The sequence below is a fragment of the Herpailurus yagouaroundi genome, unplaced genomic scaffold (assembly GCF_014898765.1).
Source record: "Herpailurus yagouaroundi ecotype Mexico unplaced genomic scaffold, PumYag 160, whole genome shotgun sequence".
NCBI lineage: Eukaryota > Metazoa > Chordata > Mammalia > Carnivora > Felidae > Herpailurus > Herpailurus yagouaroundi.
The window spans coordinates 50,722,397-50,740,530 of record NW_024412401.1 but is presented as its reverse complement, the minus strand read 5'-3'; the positions used below and the strand labels follow the sequence as shown (position 1 = coordinate 50,740,530).

General features: G+C 50.6%; 1 protein-coding gene across 10 annotated transcripts in view; it reads right to left on the bottom strand.

Annotated features, from left to right (window-relative positions):
- SPTAN1 (spectrin alpha, non-erythrocytic 1) overlaps positions 1–18,134 on the bottom strand; it is a 61,209-nt gene that overhangs the window by 24,144 nt on the left and 18,931 nt on the right. For 7 of the 10 annotated variants that reach the window (XM_040482535.1, XM_040482532.1, XM_040482538.1 and 4 more), the window contains exons 6-27: positions 17,678–17,811; positions 17,378–17,522; positions 17,146–17,300; positions 16,360–16,495; positions 15,440–15,541; positions 14,443–14,580; positions 13,890–14,000; positions 13,119–13,196; positions 12,849–13,004; positions 12,410–12,614; positions 11,533–11,714; positions 10,952–11,195; positions 10,636–10,758; positions 9,864–10,081; positions 8,938–9,030; positions 8,443–8,577; positions 7,232–7,380; positions 6,116–6,175; positions 4,813–5,011; positions 2,821–2,925; positions 2,376–2,399; positions 1,800–1,835 (exon numbers count right to left, since the gene is read on the bottom strand). In XM_040482535.1, the coding sequence (XP_040338469.1) occupies positions 1,800–1,835; positions 2,376–2,399; positions 2,821–2,925; positions 4,813–5,011; positions 6,116–6,175; positions 7,232–7,380; positions 8,443–8,577; positions 8,938–9,030; positions 9,864–10,081; positions 10,636–10,758; positions 10,952–11,195; positions 11,533–11,714; positions 12,410–12,614; positions 12,849–13,004; positions 13,119–13,196; positions 13,890–14,000; positions 14,443–14,580; positions 15,440–15,541; positions 16,360–16,495; positions 17,146–17,300; positions 17,378–17,522; positions 17,678–17,811 (2,928 nt within the window). The remainder of the gene's footprint in view (positions 1–1,799; positions 1,836–2,375; positions 2,400–2,820; positions 2,926–4,812; positions 5,012–6,115; positions 6,176–7,231; positions 7,381–8,442; positions 8,578–8,937; positions 9,031–9,863; positions 10,082–10,635; positions 10,759–10,951; positions 11,196–11,532; positions 11,715–12,409; positions 12,615–12,848; positions 13,005–13,118; positions 13,197–13,889; positions 14,001–14,442; positions 14,581–15,439; positions 15,542–16,359; positions 16,496–17,145; positions 17,301–17,377; positions 17,523–17,677; positions 17,812–18,134) is intronic. The other 3 variants (XM_040482537.1, XM_040482541.1, XM_040482542.1) reach the window with 1 other exon arrangement.

Genomic DNA, 18,134 nt, shown 5'->3' with positions numbered 1-18,134 from the left:
ACTGTCAAAATTCTGAGCAGCCAGTGGAAACGCATAAAGCACGACGTGATTAAGTTCACTTGCTGAAGAGTTAAGACAGTGAGTGGTCCCCCCCCCCCCCCCCCCAGGGGGCGGGGGGGGGGGGGGGGGGGGGGGGGAGGGGGTGCCTGGCAGGCTCCATCAGTGGAGCTTGGAACTCAGGACTATGAGTTCGAGCCCCATGTTGGGAGTAGAGATTACTTAAAAAATAAAACCTTAAAAAGAAATAAAACACCAGCTGGCTGGACAGAAAAAAGAGCTCAAAGACTAAGTATTCGTGTCTTCTTCCTGTTCATGCTACAGAAGAGTCCAGAAAACACCCAATTTAACAAATGCTGGCAAACGAGACTGAATAAATACACCAAGAACTTCATATCTCTTCTTGGCTACTGGGCTGCTGTTCTTTTTAACAGTGTCCCCTCTGAACAAAGGGCAACAGCCTTACCAGATTTAAACAGAACAAAACAGTGAATTAACTATCTTCTCACCAATGTAGAAATCAGATGCCCCTTGGGATCTCAGAGCCCACTTACTTTTGTCTGAAAGAAACCCCCCATTACAACGCCTGTAACCTTCAAGTATGTTGGGAAGAGGACAGGCCAGACTGGGATGCAGGTTAGTCAGGCTCCTTGGGTGTTCCTGGGACACACCCACATGACACTTCCAACCAGTGTGGGCGTGTACAGGGTTCAGAGGACGCCTTTGTGTCTCCAATCATTTTCAGAAATGGAAGGATTTTCTGGTTAATTTTAAATTTTTGAGGTGGCATTGACGTTTATAAAGCCATCTGAAATACACTTCTGCAAAAAATACCTGTTACCAGGAAACTCTGCCAAGGGTTAGACAGGTAAGGGTATTGCCCCGTCACATCACCACTGATCATATATTGTACAGAAGAACAATTAAGGTTGAGAAAAGGGGAGAAAGCTGAATCAAGGGGAAAAGGTATTCTCCCCAGAATATGGAGCCTCTTCAATGAGCAGAATGATCAGGGCCAGGGGGCCAGAAGCAAGAGACCCTAGTCAAGCACCCTCCCTGCATCTGTTGGGAATGATGTCTACTGTGGTTGGTATGTCTTTTTGTTCCTCCTTTTACATCTGTCTGCAGCACCTGGTATCTTCCAAGAAGCATTTCGTAGACCACCAGGGAAAGTGGCTAGGCAGAGGTAATGTCCTTGTTCCTGTTCTGGCCTTGGGGACTGCAATCCTGTGGGTGGGGCCACACCTAACTACACGGGGTCACCTCTGCAAAGTTTTTTCTGGCAGCAACATGGGTCATAAATGCCATTGTACTGAGCTTTTCCATGGAACACTTTGCTCCTCTAGGTTAAGGATCACATTAAAAAAAATTTTTTTTTAATGTTATTTTTGAGAGAGAGAGTGAGAGAGAGTGAGAGAGAGCAAGACAGTGCGTGTGAGCACGTGCGCATGAGCCGGGAAGGGGCAGAGGGAGAGGGAGACAGAGTCTGAAGCAGGCCCCAGGCATTGCACTGTCAGCACAGAGCCTGATGTGGGGTTTGAAATCATGAGCCACAAGATCATGACCTGAGCCAGAGTTAAACACTTAACCAACGGAGACACCCAGGAGCCCCAAAGATCACATTTTAAGACCTGACAGAGTCAAAGAGTATAAGGAGAGGATCAAAAAGAAACCACCCCAAACAAGTCCAGAAATGACCAAAGACTCCCTAAATACTCAGAAACAGACCCCCCGGAAAAACACAGAAAGTAGCTCTGTTCCTGAAAACCTTAGGAAATGATCATTTGCAAAGGGGTTCTCACCTTCCATGGGGAGGCTGTCTTTGAATCCGTTTCATCCTATTCAGTGGAGGAAGCAGAGTTAGACAGCCGTACAGGGCAGCAGGAAACGACACACCCCACCCTGTGCTGCCTGAGGCGGGGGTCCCCGGAGCGATTAGCCAGGGTGGGATTCCCTCTGGGATCCCTGACTTATTGCTGGCTCATAGCACTCCACAAGGCCGCTTAAGGGAAACGAAGTCAACAAAGAGGAGAGGAAAATTCTAGTCGTTTATGGAGTGAACAGAAATGAAGAGAATGAGGAAATTTAATAAGAAATCCACCAACTTTTCCATGTCCTGGTCATAGGATTCCCTTTGAAAAAGGCTAATAAACCAACCTGAACAACTGTTGTGAAAAAGTTTTAGAAAACTAAACAGAAAAATCATTTTTATCTCTTGGAGAACAGAAACAGAAACCGATTTCTGCTATTCCCTTCCCACAGAGTTTTATAAACAAAAGGCATCTCTGAGGTTCAGGGACAGAAATCCTTAAGCGGCTCAGGATTATATTCTTCCCGGGACCTCATCCCCATCACGATCACGTTCCACACAGACTCACCCTGGGCATCGCGCCATACACCTCCTACAAGGGGAGAAGGAAATAACTTTCACTGTCACGGTGCACACACACCTGTCAGACCCGGACGCGAGGAGAAAATTATAAAAAGACACACAAAGGCCACAGGCACTTCTTAAGAGTCTAACAGACCAAGTGTCTGTATATAAAAACTTTTCCTCTGGAAGGGGTGACTTTACTGTTAAGGGCTACATAAACAGTAAACAACCTTCACGACATTAAATGGGCACGTGGAGAAGACAGGAGCTCTTTTCCCCACGAGGTGAAGGGAAACACATTGGTTTAGGATGGCAGAGGGGACCCAACCACACCCTGGCTCCACCTCTGTGCTGGGGGACATTATGGATCCAGGGTCGTGCTAGGAAGGGACCAGAAGCAAACTGCTTCCTGCCAGGAGCACGGCCTCCGCGCCAGCCCGGACACTCGCCTGTTGCTGTGCCGCCTGCACCTCCTCTGCCATCAGACCTTCCGACTCCAGGTCTTCAGCCACCTTGTTAATGTCCTTCAGCCGGGACTCATTGGCCTTCAGATCCTTTAAAGCCAAAACCACAATAACTAAGACTCCACGAGTAATTCAAAAGAGAAGGCGGGCAAAAAATGTTCATAAGCTATGGGTCGAACCTACAAATTTCTGGTTAACGGGTATCCTATGAACTAGTTTTTCTATTACTTGGGCAGTCACCCAAATCAGAAATCCTGACGGTCACTATGAAGGAAGCCAGAAAATAATAGGGCGTTGGGAACGGTTGGTCTCAAATTTGCTACATTAATTGTAGTTCATAAACCATTATTCTGTCTGAATGGAACTCTGCTTTTACTTTTTTTTTTTTAAGTTTATTTATTTATTTTGACAGACAGAGACAATGCCAGTGGGGGAGGGACGGAGGGAGAGAGAGAGAGAGAGACAGAATCCCAAGCGGGGTCCATGCTGACGATCCCTTATGCAGGGCTCGAACCCATGAAATCATGAGATCGTGGCCTGAGCCGAAACAAACAGTCGGATACTTAACTGACTGAGCCACCCAGGAGTCCCCATCTTTTATCCTCCTTTGGAGGAGAGGAATGTGTTTTAGTTTTTTTTTTTTTTTTTTTAGAAATTATTTATTTGGGAGACGGCACGTGTGCATGCGTGCAAGCAGGCAACCGGCCGAGGGAGAGGGAGAAAGAGAATCCCAAGCAGTCTCTGCGCTGTCAGTGCAGAGCCTGACTCACGGCTCAATTTCATGAAGCCTGAGATCATGACCTGAGCTGAAAGCAACAGTCGGACACTTAGCCGACTGAGCATCTGACTTCAGCTCAGGTCACAATCTCCTGTCTATGGGTTTGAGCCCCACATCAGGCTCTGTGCTGACAGCTCAGGGCCCAGAGCCTGCTTCGGATTCTAGGTCTTCCTCTCTCTCTGCCCCTCCCCTGCTCACGCTATGTCTCTCAAGAAAATTTAAAAATGTTAAAAAAAAAAAAAAAAAAAAAGTTAAATATGATGAAATGATGAAATTCTGATGTCAGCTCCTGTGGGAGAAAAAGCCCCTCAACCCACATGATCTGGTTCTACAACTCTTACACTGAGGAGTGGACACACAAAATGCAGTTTATGCGCAACGATGGAATTCTATTCAGCCCTAGAAAGTCCTAGAATGTTGATACGCGATACAAAAATGAATCTGGAAAAACATTACGCTCAGTGAAAGCAGTTAGTTGCAAAAAGTCATATAACGTAGGATTCCACTTATACGAGACGTCCAGAGCATGTAAATCCAGGGACAGAAAGCAGACTGCTTGCTGCTACGGGCTGGGGGTCACGGGGAAGGACGCTCCGATGGGTAGACAGTGTCCTTCTGAAGTAGAGAAGGTAACAGTCGTCTAGCACCATGACGTGCTTTATGCTTCAGAACTGCACACTTCAAAACGGTCAACTGTATGCTGTCTGAATTTTATGCCAATTAAAAAAATATTTCTAGAGGGCGCCTGGGTGGCTCAGTCGGTTGAGCGTCTGGCTTCGGCTCAGGTCATGATCTCACAGTTTGTGGGTTCGAGCCCCGTGTCGGGCTCTGTGCTGACAGCTCAGAGCCTGGAGCCTGCTTCGGATTCTGTGTCTCCCCCTCTCTCTGCCCCTCCCCTGCTCATGCTCTGTGTCTCTCTGTCTCTCAATAATAAATAAATGTTAAAAAAAGAAATTAAAAAAAAAAACAAAACACTTCTACACGTTTTGGTATTTTACGTCCCAAAACATTCTTAGAAAAAGTAGAGAAAACCGCACGTGTTCCCTTGAAACTAGACTGAAACAGTTTCAAGTTTTTACAGAGGGCTACACACAGCTGGCAGGGCACAACCTGTGCCACGCCGGTTCCAGGAAACTACAGTCACAGACGCAGAGAACCGAGTCTCCGATTTTTCAGCTCAGCTGCAAGACCTCCCGTACCTTCTGGAAGTCGTCAAACTTCTTCTGCAGCACCTCGACCTGCTCCAAGTCGGCGCCCACCTCCTCGCTGGTCAGAGCCGCCTCCTTCTCGTTGATCCACTGCTGCAGCTCGTTCGCCTCGCGGAACAGCATGAACCGCTTACAGCTCTTCTCCAGCATGCCCTTGCGCTTCTCACCCAGCTCCAGCAGAGAGCGGTACCTGGGTCATCGGACAGGGTGACAAGAGGGGGCAAGGCAGGCAGTCAGCTTCCCGTGGAGACTAACCTGAGGGCAAGTCACCGGGTGTCTCCGAGATGAGGGTCCGAGGCCATGAGTTGGTAATGACAGTGCCCAGGGGACAAGGCAGCAGAACGCGGATGAGGATGAAGCCCCCGGGGCCCCACACCACAGCCTCAGGGATGAGCGCCACGCTGTTCACACCTGGGTGGCTCGGACAGCCCGGCACACTCATCCCGGGGCCAACGTCACGACCACAAATGACTGGGACCCAGTGTCTAGCACGGTAACACAGGGGTCATGCGAGCAGAGCTGAGAGACGAGATGAGTGTGCTGAGCACAGCGTATGCAGGGCTCCCGCTCCGCTCTGACTCTCTGAGCAGCCCCTGGCGGCGGGCGAAGGCACACCGAACTTTAAAACAGCCTCAACGCGGGACGTCAGCCTCTCCGAACAGCAGGCAATTTCTAAAGCGGTATCTCTATTTCTTGGAAAGTTTTGCCAACTTCAGAAGGAAAATTAGGTCGAGTACAGAGTATCTGTACCACGTCGACAGGTGGAAGACTTCTTAAGAATCAAAGAATGCTCGAACTCTTGCGAGCTAAAACACAAAGGGCTGAACTGCTCACTACCTTCGGAGACGTGCAAATGACAAACTTAGTAAGACTAAGGTAAAGCTTAAAGAAAAGCTACCATCACCATCAAATCTAAACTTCTCAAAGTGAAAGAAAAAAGCAACGAGCTACCGAGAATCAGAGCACTTTAAAGGGAAGGCATTTCGTTCCTAGTAGGGAACACTCCGGCACCGGCCTTTGGGCTCGCTGCCGATAGTGGCCGCTCCACCACCCAAGCCATCAGGGGGGAGAACCGGCACCACTCTGAGCACACAGCTGCACACAGAAGGGACCCGGGGAGGCAAGCGGCCACCGACGGGGCACAGCGGCACCAAAACCTCTTTCCTAGGAGCGCAGCTGCTGCAAGGCCTCACAGTCCCCCCCACCTCGTCTTTCTGGATGAACGAGTGCCTTGGAAAGAAGCGGCAGAGGGAGAACGGGCACGGGCGCTCGGCAAGGCCGCCCGCCTACTCACAGTTCCTGCACCTGCTTCATACGCAGAGACACACTGCCGGCCTCCTTAGTTATGCGCGTCCTGCACGGGGGCACAGCAAAAGCATGCACGAGTTAGTGGGATTAATCCACGGGAAAGGACAGCGCAGCTCCGACTCGTGCCAGGATGCTTCAAGTAGGGGCAACTGAGGCGTCCGTCAAAAGCTCTCAGAAGCAAGCCAGGCCACGAAGGGCATCAGTATAGAAAAAGCCGGCAAAGTAAATTAGAGGAGTTAGTTCACCATTTTCCTGAAAAATCTGCTGTGTTTAAGGCAGACAACTTTCCTGTCCTGGCAACACCAGTCATGTCACAGAGCAAGGCCAGGGGGACACAGGACTAGCATGAGAAAGACCCGGACTGAGAGCTTCATAGGCTCCTCCAGTCACGTATGGGGCCTGCTGCTTTGCTCCCACAGTTATGATCCAGGCCCAAACTGCTCTCTTGTCTCCATAGTAACAGAAAAGGTCTGGAAGTAGACAAATAACTGATCTTTTCAGGGATCGCCAGGGTCCCCAAAATTCTGTTGTCCTAAACTCTAGCGAGACATAGCTTCTGGATATTTTTCAAGTGTCCGAAACCTTAAGGTCATCAGCTGAGCAAGACATGCCGTACGGGAGGGACACAGGTCAGTATGGGGGCTTAGCTAGAAGACAGGACGGGACATTTTACAAAAGATAACCTCCACCTCCAAGCACAAAGCACGAGAGAGAGCCGCTCTCTCAACAGCCTTTTAAAAGGCGCAGAGTTGTAGGGGTGCGGAACCTCTAAAAACCAATCCAGAGCATATCCCCAACTGGAGGACAAAGGTTAAGAGAGTAATGTTTAGAAAATGCTGTTTAGGAAAAGACTCTTACAAAAGCCAGGAAAGAAACAAAACAAAGGAAAATAAAGGTATCGGTCAATGGTTTGAGGTCCAAATAGGACACTGGAGGTTAAAGGTGACTTGGGGACAGTGGGTAGAAGGTGTCCCGGGTACATGCGGGCACCAGAATGGCCGCTCCAGAGCCTCCAGACGCCACCTAAAGCTCGGCCTGTGTGGGGTGTGAACTAAGCCCCAAGTGACCCCGGGACCTCTATGGTCGCCAGCGTGGCCCTTACTGGTGGTCAATCTGCTCCTGGCGCACGGCTATGCTGCCCTGCTCCTCCAGCAGGTTCTCGCGGGAGGCTGACTGCGCGGGGTCCAGCTTCTTCACGTATGCAGCCGGCACGAAGCCCTGGCGGTCGTTCACCTCCACCTTCCACCAGTCCTAAGGAAACAGACGGAGAACTGAAAGCAAACTCCCGAGAAAGGGAGGAGCCAAGGAAGCCTGTGTGCGCGCACGTGAACACGACGGCTCTAAGCGTGTGAAGAGGATCCTGTGACCGCGGCAAATTCACTCCGCACAAGGACGGACCTGCCGGTCCTTTGTGACCTGCCGAGCATGGAGTGGGTCCCCAGGGAAGCCGCAGTGACACCCAACAGAAAGGACACCCTCCTGTTAGACACGCCAGAACGGCACTGACGCTGCAGCCACTAGCCACACACGACTACGTCCATTTAAATAAGAGTAATAACCACTTGCACCAACAGCTACCGCAGAGCCAGCACACACACAAAATGTCCACCGTCGTAGCAAGTTCCCCTGGATAATGCTGTTGGGTAAAGCAGAGTCAGACCAGAAGGTCGGTTTAGCGTCTGCAGAAAAATACAAATCACCGGGTTTTTTTTGGTTTGTTTTTCTCAAACTCTCACGATTAGGGTAAACTGGGGGTGCAGGAGTAAGGGTCCTTAACAATGGCTGTGGACATTTCTCTAGCCTTAACTAAGACCTTGTGGGAATTATCAGATGATACATGGAGCACCAGGCACTGCACTTCAAAGCCACTGTCAAACCAGCACAGGTCGAGGGAAGAAGGCTGATGAACCAGGAAACATCGAAACATTTGAGCAGACAGAGCCTATGGGGTAATGCCACAGTGCTCTTCAACTATCTGCTGTAACCACAGAGTCTAGATTAAGAACCGACAGTTCTTAAAAGGTCCTGAAAAGATGTGGCTCTAAAGAGAGGGAATTTCACCTCAAGGTGTTCAATCTTGAAGCCAAGCCATTCTCGAGACAGCTGCTTTCGGGCATTCAGGAAGATGGACAGATTAACCCTCGGGATCACACACGGGGTGAAGCGGTATCAAGGGGGAGACCGACTGGGAGGCTCTGGTCTCCTCGAATTCTAACCCAGCCGTATTTTAGACACGACGACTCACAGACATGCAGCTGAGCAAAACCGGTAGTGCTCGTGGAAGGAAACGCACAACCACTTTCGATGCCTTGCCTTGTTGGTGCTGTTGAGTAAGGTGAGAATATCCCCTTTCTTCATGGTGACCTCCCGAGGGCTCTTCTCCTGATAGTCGTAGAGAGCCAAGACCAGCTCCTTCCCGGTCTCATCATCCATTGGGGCCACTTGTTGCTAAAAATCCAAAGGAAGGGCACACACGGTTAAAGGCTGTCTGTGGCGTGTCACCTGAGTCCACAACAGACTCCAACTTCAATGGCTGTACCAAATTTACCACATGCATATTTGAGAGCTCTTCTCTGAAGCTATCAGTAAAACCTGACCGACCCCAGAACTTAAGCTGTTGGAAATCTTTACTCATTTTAAACTGTTTACGCATCTTTGTGTCACGGGACTTAGCAGTGAGGTCACAAGAATGTGACCTACGACTGGCACATCTGCCGGAAGTGCCCAGGCCCTTCAATTTCCTGCGCGCCCCCCCACTCCCCACCACCCCAGGCAACCGCTAACTGCTGACACAAAAGCCCGGCTCACCCGGCATGACTGAGCCTGGTCCCGCAGAGCCTGAATGCTGCTGCCGTAGGCACTGAGATCCGACATCAGAGCTTCGTGTTTCTTCAGTAGAGCCTGAAACCAAAATCACACACTGTGACCACGCACAAGGAACCAGGGCGCCCCGTCCTTGCTGCCTCACCGACCTACCATCCTCCCCGGATAGCTGGTTCATTTACATGGGGATTTGATCACCTCCTGCTCCACACTTTCCCTCCCTATTTCTAATAAACATCACATTTGGAGAAAATATAAATTGGGACTTGTAGTATTATCTTTTCTCCCTGCCCCTGCATGACCATGCGGTCCTGGAAAAATACAAGGTCGATAAAGCACGGTATGGTGCACTTGGTGGCTCCCCCACCCACCTTAAGAAACAAACACTACCAACAAACCGAAGCCTGCCTTCCTTGAGGACGCTCCCCTCCCCTCGTTACACGTAGTGCTTTAGCATCATCCACCACCACCACCCCTTCCAAAACTCATCAGCTGTCCCCACCCCCATCTTCTGGGGGAATCCTGTATAGCACATGTCACCATTCGACTCTTCTGGGTTTTGTGAAGACTGGCAAGAAAAGAGGTAGGTGCAGGGGCCGCACCTAGGCCTCATGGATAAAATCTAAGAGTTTCACTCAAAAACACCCACTGCTGGCAAAAAGATACGCCTGTGTATGTACGTGTGTACATGCGTGTAGAGAGCCAGACAAACAAGAATGGCAAAACGCTCGCGGTGGAAGGTAGGGACGGGAGGTCTCCTCTCTCCTTTGGCAAGTTTCCATAGTGGAAAGTACAAAATACTTTAAAACACACTAAAGAGCCAACGATGCAGACGCTGCACCTCCCACACACTGGTCACCTTCCCCACGGGCCCCAGCCCGAGCCCCGGCAGACTCCCCACACGCGGTCACCTCGGCTGAGTCCTCATCCTTCCCGTAGTCGGTGCTGCCCACGATGGGCTCCTTCTCCCGCATCCAGGACTCGGCCTCGTTGGCATCGGCAAAGTACTGCTGGGCCTGCAGAGAGTCTTCCAGGTCCTGCCGCCGCTGGGAGGCCTTGGACTTGAGTGACTCCCACTTCTGATTCAGTTCGCTGAGCTTGGCTTTCACATCTTCCGCAGCAAAATGGCCTGGAAGGCAGGCAAGGGAAAGGAAGACCACGCAAAGGAGGCCGACATGACGCCGGAGAAAAAGGTCCTCCGGGTGTCCACGGCACCTCCACTACATCACTGTGGCAAGCCAGGCCCCTTCGTAACCCCCAGTTTTAGGAGAGGCTTGGGTCCCGGACTTCTAAGTAATTTGTCCAACTTTTGCATCCTCAAGCCTCCAGCCATCCAGATCTCTATCTGGACCCTACGAAGCAGGTATCCCAAGCTGGCACCAGTGATATGACTATAAAGACCTAACTAACAACAGTAGCCCCCCCAGTCCTCAGTCACTGAGACACGTGCCAGGCTGTTCCACACTCCGTCCCACGTGATCTCACTCGCTCCTCGCAACTATTACCCGCATCTCACAGGTAAGACATTCGGATCGAGAGGGCAGGGTCTAGTCAAGGTCATATAGTGAGAGACCGGGGATGGTCCTCAACCCCACAAGCCCAGTCTGACTCAAGTCCATGCACTTAACCGAGGAGCAAACAAAGACCAAAAGCAAAGCCACTCCCTGGGTGATAACCGCTTACCTTCTTCCACCATGGCGTTCCCCTTCTGAGTCACTGCCTTGATGCGGGGTTCATGCCCAGCAATTTCTGCTTGGAGGGCTTGGTGTTTCTTCAGCAGATTTTGGACTCCAATCAAATCTTTGCCTGAAAGCAGAGACCGCTCCCTGGTCATCCAAGCCATCGAGAGAAAAGTCAGCCCTGTCGCTCTTTAAGATTCCACTGGGGTTCCAAGTTTACCTTAAACTTGACCCTCCTTGCTCTGATAGGCACCTCCTTTACGCTATGAGGGTAGGGCCCTTTCTCAAACTTGAATCTTACCTCAGGGAGCCAGACTGACCTCTGTTGGTGGACGCGGCAATGGGTTCTTTCTCCCGAATCCACGTCTCCTCATCCTCAACGTCACGGAACAGTTGCTGCAAACGCAGAGAATCCGCCAGCTTCTGCTTTCGGGCAATCATGGGTTCTTTGAGTGCCTCATAGCGAGCCACGAGGGCTTCCTGCTTCTTTTTGATGTTTTCAGCATCAAAATGGCCAGCATCCTGGAACTGGCGGGCCTGAATGGTGATGCCATCGATTCGATCCTGGAAACAGGAAGGGACAGAGTCGTGAAAGCTTGCACCAGCATGCTCTGGTCTGACTCTTAACTTCAACTGTGACTCGGTCACATATGAAGAAAAACCAACACAGGTGTCTTCCCAGCCTGGAGAGTAATCTTTCTGCCTTCTCTTTCTCTCATCTTGGGCTCCCAGGAAACTGAGGGAGGAGTTTGATTTGAGAACAAGAGGGAATACACAGGGTCACCTAAGAAAATCAACACCTTTTATCCCTCAGAAAAACAGCAGGGCCTAGAAATCACCTGCCGTTTCTCCAGCTTCACCACCACCAGCGGCCCAGGCAGCAGCCCCCGGGTCCCACTACCTGGTGAGCAGCCACGTCAGCCTCCAGCAGGGCATGCTTCTTCTGGAGGTTCTGGACGTTGGTAAGGTCTTTGCCATAATCGTCCGAAGCCAGATGACCTTCCACCTCATACAGCCACAGCTCAATATCTTCGACGTTGCGGTTGAACTGTTGCTGCTGGTTGGCCTCGCGAAGCTTTATCCCTAGTCAAAGGAGCAGGCATGATTGTCCACCTGTTAATACTGTCCCTCGCCAGTGCTGCTCATTGACAACGGTACTTAGTGAGGAGCTAAGGGTCAGGGTTCCAGTCACTGCTTCACCCCCACCACAAAGGTAAAAACAAAACGCAGACTTGGAAGTCCTTTATTTTATTTGTATGTTTTAAATATTTATTATGAGAGAGAGAGAAGAATGCACTTGGCTTGGGCGTACACTGGAGAAGTGCACAGAGAGAGGGGAGGGGGAGGGAGAATCCCGAGATCCATGAGATCACGACCTAAGCCGAAACACGTAACTGACTGAGCCACCCAGGTACCCCCAGAAGTCCTTTAAAAAGCATCCTAACCCCCATGAGAGAAGAGCGTTCAAGAATTATTAAAAGCCCTTGGCTCTCAGCCGAACTCTGATGTTCGGCGACAAGGACCAGTTAAGGGCAGGTGACCACATCACTCCCTCTCACTCAGGCTCCCCCACTACCCAGCACGTCAACCACATTTATCACATTAGCAAAGCATCAGGATCGCAAGCAAGGAACTGCTACACGGGAGAGGAGCGCGCAGGCCCGAGGCTGCCCAGCTCACCCGACCTATGTGGTTTGTGTCCCCACAACACTTCACCAGGAAGGGACACCTAACTCCCCAGCGGCCCTCACACTATCCGGGGAGGCTCCTTCTCTTACCTTTCAGTTCAGTGGCTTCCAGCAATTTCTTCCACAAACTGATGACCTCATTCATACGAGCTGCTACTTCATCCTTGGCATAGTGGTTGACATCAATCAGCTTTTGCCCCGCTTTCTCCAGGGCGTCAATGCGGCTCTGGTTGGCAGAGAGCTCCGCCTCAAAAGCCTGGTGCTTCTGTACTTTTCCTTGTAGGTTGGATGGGTCCTGCCAAAAAAGGAAGAAGGGGGTTCTACCTGGAACCCGAGTATGTCAAACTACTCTGTATTACCTTCCTGCTTCTCTTTCCTGGCAGGGGGCAGGGTGCAGAGAATGATAAGCTTATGTTAAATCGTGTGATTTTCAGAGCTCCTGATTTCTTTCTTTAGCTTCAATTTATCTTTGAGAGCTACATTTAGCTTCCTAGCCAAATGCTACAGCGCAATGCTGGCAGAACATTACTTTATAAGCTTCATCTGTGGCGGTTTTCATCTTCTCGTTGACCCAGCTCTTGAGCTCATCGGAGTCGCGGAAAAACTGCTGCAAGTGGAAGGAGTCTGCCAGCTGGGCCCGGCGACACATGGCTCTCTCGTGCAGGGCATTGCGGCGGCTCAGCAGCTGGAAGACAAGGGGCCTCATGACTCTCCCGTTCCTGCTCTCCAGAGACTTCTTCCAGCTCCAGAGGTTACACGGACAGGAGAGTGGGGACGGCGCGGGGAGAACGGAACGTACCGCATCTCGGCGGGTGGCCACGTCCTCCATTGCGTAGTGGTTGTTCTGAATCAGCTTGGTTGCAAATTCATCCAGTGCCTGGAAGGGAAGAGTAAAGGGCTCTTCACCAGCAAAAGCACGCGAGCACACAGCTCGGCCGCAGGAGCAAAGTAACTACCATACAGGTCACAAAATGCTCTAAACCGAAACACAGGTCTAAGGTTTGCTGTGACAACATTTACCCCTCAACTTCTGAGTTTCTGGTTGACGTTATTAGTCAGATACGACAATGTTATGCTAGCTCCTTTCAGGACGTTCACTGCAGCTGATGTCATGACACATCTGATGTGACTGGACGGGGGTTCAGAACGGGTTAGCAGCCTGTTTGCAAGGGGAAAAATACCTCTTACGTGAGCTCCAACCACTTTTATTTATTTTTCTCAAGCTTTTATTTTTAAGTAGTCTCGACACCCAACGTGGGGCTCGAGTTCAGAGCCCTGAGATCAAGAGTCACACGCGCCCCGACTGAGCCAGCCAGGCGCCCTGAGCTCCAAGTACTTTTAGTGAAAGGTAAATCTCAATGTGGAGGTTTACGCATCAGGGAAAGATCCCATCCCATGAGCGGAGGCAGGCCTCCCACCGGACCGTGAGCTGCCACCGTGAGATCTGAAGCCCCTACAGGAGCGCCTCTCACACAGATCCTCCGCTGCATCTGCGCAGAAACCCTTGAGGAGAACGGATGCTGGGCTGACTCTGAGGACCACCAGAAGGAACGAGAAGAGAGAGTCTTACTGTAATTTTTTCCTCCTGGGCGCTGAGGGACTTCTCGAAGTCCTCGTGCTTCTTGAGGAGCGCTTCCACACTATCCAAGGAGTCTCCCAGGTCTTCATTCAACAGGAAGGCCTTGTGAAAGAGAACAAAAGCACTCAGGGTGACACCCTAGCCCTTTCATCAACTAAGGCTAGAAAGCAAAGGATATGCTGGCCAAAATACGAAAAGGAAGGAAGGAGATACTATAGCCATAAAACTTCTCAGCTCTCTTCCAGAAAGTCTGACATCCTTTTAGATTCACTTAACATAAATTCACCAATAGTGTGAGTGCTAAGTCCCAGACCCAAAAAAAAAAAAAAAAAAGCCCTCTTCGGCAAAAGACAATTCCACAGCAGCAGACTCCTGTCCAAACCTGGGGCCGGTCCCGAGGGTCAGCCAACCCCATCAGTGGGAGCAAGGCCGGCACAGCCGCTGGGCGCTCTTCATCACGGCCTCGTCACCCGACTCACAACGGCAACATGGGCACAGGTCAGCCCCCCCCCAGGCAGCGCGGCGAACGGAGACGACGCGGTACCTCCTGCTTGCTCATCCAGTTGTCCACCTGCTCCGTGTCGCGGTAGAAGAGCTGCAGGTCCATGCACTGCTCGTACTGCTGCCGGCGCAGCTCCCACAGCTCCAGCAGGGCAGCCCGCTCCTCCGCCAGGACGCCCAGCTGCAGGGAGGAGGGGACACAGAAGCCGTGAGGGAGGGTGGGTCCTGCCGTGGCCCCCTCCCCCACCAGGCCAACAGAAAGGCTGCCCTGGAATTTCTAAGCCTCGTGCTAATCTTCCGGCCTCTCCTCTGGTTTGCAAAAGGGGACGGATTGCATTCACTTGTGGCAGCCGGCTCACGGGAAACCACACAAATCCTGAGCAGTTTAGGCTACATAGGAGGCAAGCGAGTTGATCTAGAATTAATTTACTGCCACGTTATCACAGGTGACTTAAGATCAAAATGGTAGGTAAATGTTAGGTAGAAGAGAAAGGGCATCTATCCAAAGGCAGGCAGTAAAAATGGAGGAAGGACTCTCAGCTGAGAAATGCCAACTCGGTGCGTCTTCCCATAAAACTGGTAAATTGAGGAATGCCCTAGAGCTAATTTTTAAGCTCCAAAGTTGACAATAAGGTGTCTTTGATTTCAAAGACTCTTTTTAATCTACGCAGTATTAAAACAGCATCATCATCTTAATGTTCCTCAGGTATCTTTACACTCAGATGTTGTGAAACTTTGAAATTATATACGCTTATATGTATAATTTGAAATTCATCTCTTTCTTATTGGCTCAACTCCCTGCCAAGTCCCCTTCAGGTAGAAAATGTACCATAAACATCCCAAATAAATGGAACTTTCTTTCTCTAATCAATCACGATACTACAAATAGGTCTTCTTCTTCGGTCTCTTAAGAAACTGCCCTTGAACTTCCTGGCACAAGTTCTACGTCAGCTTTCTCGCACACCATGGTGAATGCAGCCTGGATGCTCATGGGTGGATACCAGCTTTCAGAGACTCTCAAAGAACCTCTGCTCTCTTACCTTCTCCCGCACTTCATCCGAGGCATAATGCCCAGCAGTGAGCAGGGCCTGTCCAGACTCATCTGCGGATTTAAAGCTGTCCTCGTGAGCATCGATTTCACCCTAAAGGGAAAAAAGGCATAATTTATGCCTGGCAACTGATAAAAGAAAACAGAGTGGTTGAATTTTAAACAATCGTTATAAATCAGGACATCCCATCTCCAACAAGGAGCAGGGTCAATGATGAGGCCAGGTTCCCTGACACCGGTCGGGGTTACCAACCACGAGGGCACCGTTTACTGAGAAGCCTCTTTGCCACTGGCTTTTCAGGCCACCTCTGTCCAAGCCTGCCATGTTCCCACACGATTAAGGGTCTGAGCCCTGTCTTCTGTTCCACTGTCTCTCTGCCCTCACGGTGCCGGATGGGCGGATTTCTCAAAACCCTCAGTCTCACAAACCTCAAGATCATGACCTGAGCCGAAACCAAGAGTCAGACACTTAACCGACTGAGCCTCTCAGGCGCTCCAGAAACCTTTCTTTTTAAGGTAAAGCCTATCAAAATCTCATAAAACTAGTTTTCTGTGGAATATACTTTGGGGAAAAAAACCAGAGTAAGAAACTTACACCAAATATGAAATTCAGCATTTAAACTAAGACAGTGTTTAAGATGGTTATGACTATTGTGCAAACTACAGCACTCTATCTTGCCAGGGCACAGCCCTTCATTTTCACAGACCACAGTTAATTTCCCAACATTTAACCCTCTTCACCACGTATGAGAAGCCAGCAGAGCCAGGCTCCAAAGGCAAAATCAACAATAATCCTATGGAGGGAGCCAGCTGTGAACAAAGTTTCAGCCACTCTGACTGCAAATGAGAGTGGTCAACCGATGCATTACAAGCTAAAATGTCTTTCCTTCTGAAAGATGTCGGAGATGCTACCTTGTGCTCCTGATGCCTGTCGAGCAGGGCTTCAGCCCCGGCCACATCATTGGCGAGCTCATCTGCATTGATGAGGGCTTTCATTTCAGTCACCCAGCTGGTGAGGTCGCGGAAGTCAGCAAGGAAGCGTTGAAGCCTAGGGAAATCCAAGAAGAGCCATTAGATGTGCCACGTTCCCAGTGGAGAGCCCAGGATGGAAAATGCCTTCCTAAAGCTTCGAAGTCTACGTCCTCAGAGGCTTAACAAACCATGAAAACCCTAATCCTGGGATACAGAAGATTCTTCCATCTAGACTATAAAGGAAAGTGAGAGAAGGCTGAAAGCAATCCTTTGAAATTTGGGTTCTGTCCATCATTGTAATTCCCCAATCTGGTCCCTCATTTCCAACCTCCTTGGCATTCCCAAGTTTGAGCTCTGGTTAGTAATTAGCATTCTTTCACTCCTCAATGCTTGATTTACTCAATTTTAGTAGTATATTTCCCTGGTGCTCCAATCACTAAGAAGAAATTCCCACTTCTATTGGTCATAACACAGCGATAGAAGCCGGAAGGATATTCATAAAGTCATAAATACTACGTGTGCGTGCGTGCGCACACACACTACAGAGTTGCCAGTCTCCAAATGTAACACAGGTAGGAAAGTCACTGGCACTTTCTTTGCACAGGAACTGGCAGGTGTACAGCAGCCCTCTCTCAGTGGGTAGAAGTGACCCCTAACCCCGCCTGCCCTCTTCTCTAAGAGGGGTCCAAAGGCGTGGGTCGCTGAGCCCCAGGGAGTTCTTCCTACCTGTAGGAGTCATTGAGGCGGGCATGTCTCTCGGCTGCCAGGGTCCGGATCTGCTCCCAGTTGGCAATGAGCTCCTCTCGCTTCACTTGAATCTGCGCGGCGCTCAGAGGGTGGGACTGCTGCAGGCGGTCGGCCTCGGCACACAGGGCTTTGACCTGGAAACACCCTCCATCAGACAGCGCTCGTGCCCCTTGCTAACTTCTCTGTGGGACCGGCTACTTTCAAAACCTACCTTGTCCTCCAAAGCAGCAAGGTCTCTCTCCAAACCCTCGTGCTTCCGCAGCAGAGCCTGAACGCTTGCCAGGTCTCGGCCAAAATCGTCAGAGGCCATTAACTGCTCCTTCTCCTTAATCCAGCTGATGGTCTCGTCCACATCCCTATGGAATGGAGGCACCGGCGCAGCCGCTTACAGCGACTGTCTAGGGCTGGGAGTGCCGCCCAGGCAGCTCCAGCATCTATGTGGCACATGCCACATATCCACCAGGCCCCCCAGGTATACACCCATGCCCAGCAGCCCTTTATGGCTCGGTACCTGTTAAAGCGCTGGACCTCAGCCGCCCCAAAGAGCTTCCCCTGTCGCTGAAGGGCCAGTCCCTTCAGCCGCTGCCAGGCCGCGTTTACTTCATCCTGCTTGGTCTTGATGGTCTCCTCCTCAGGGTGCTGCTCCTACACGAGGGAGAACACAGACCGGCCTGGGTCCTGAGCCCCGGGCTCCTGACAAGTGTCTGCTTCAGCAAACCTTCATCTTTCTGAAGAAACACTGGCTTTGTGTGTGAAATGGAGTGAAATTTGTTCAAAATGAGCTTCCGTTTCTTCTTGTATAAAAAGGGGAGAGCCATTCTCTGTCCCTCCGAGCAGTGCGGACAGTCCATAAAGCGGTTGTGGGCATCAGCACCAAAAACCTTCATGTTAACACATACCTTAACTGCAACTTTATGGTAGCTTCATCGATGCACCTACGTCCAATGCACCTGGTGCTGGAAAATCTG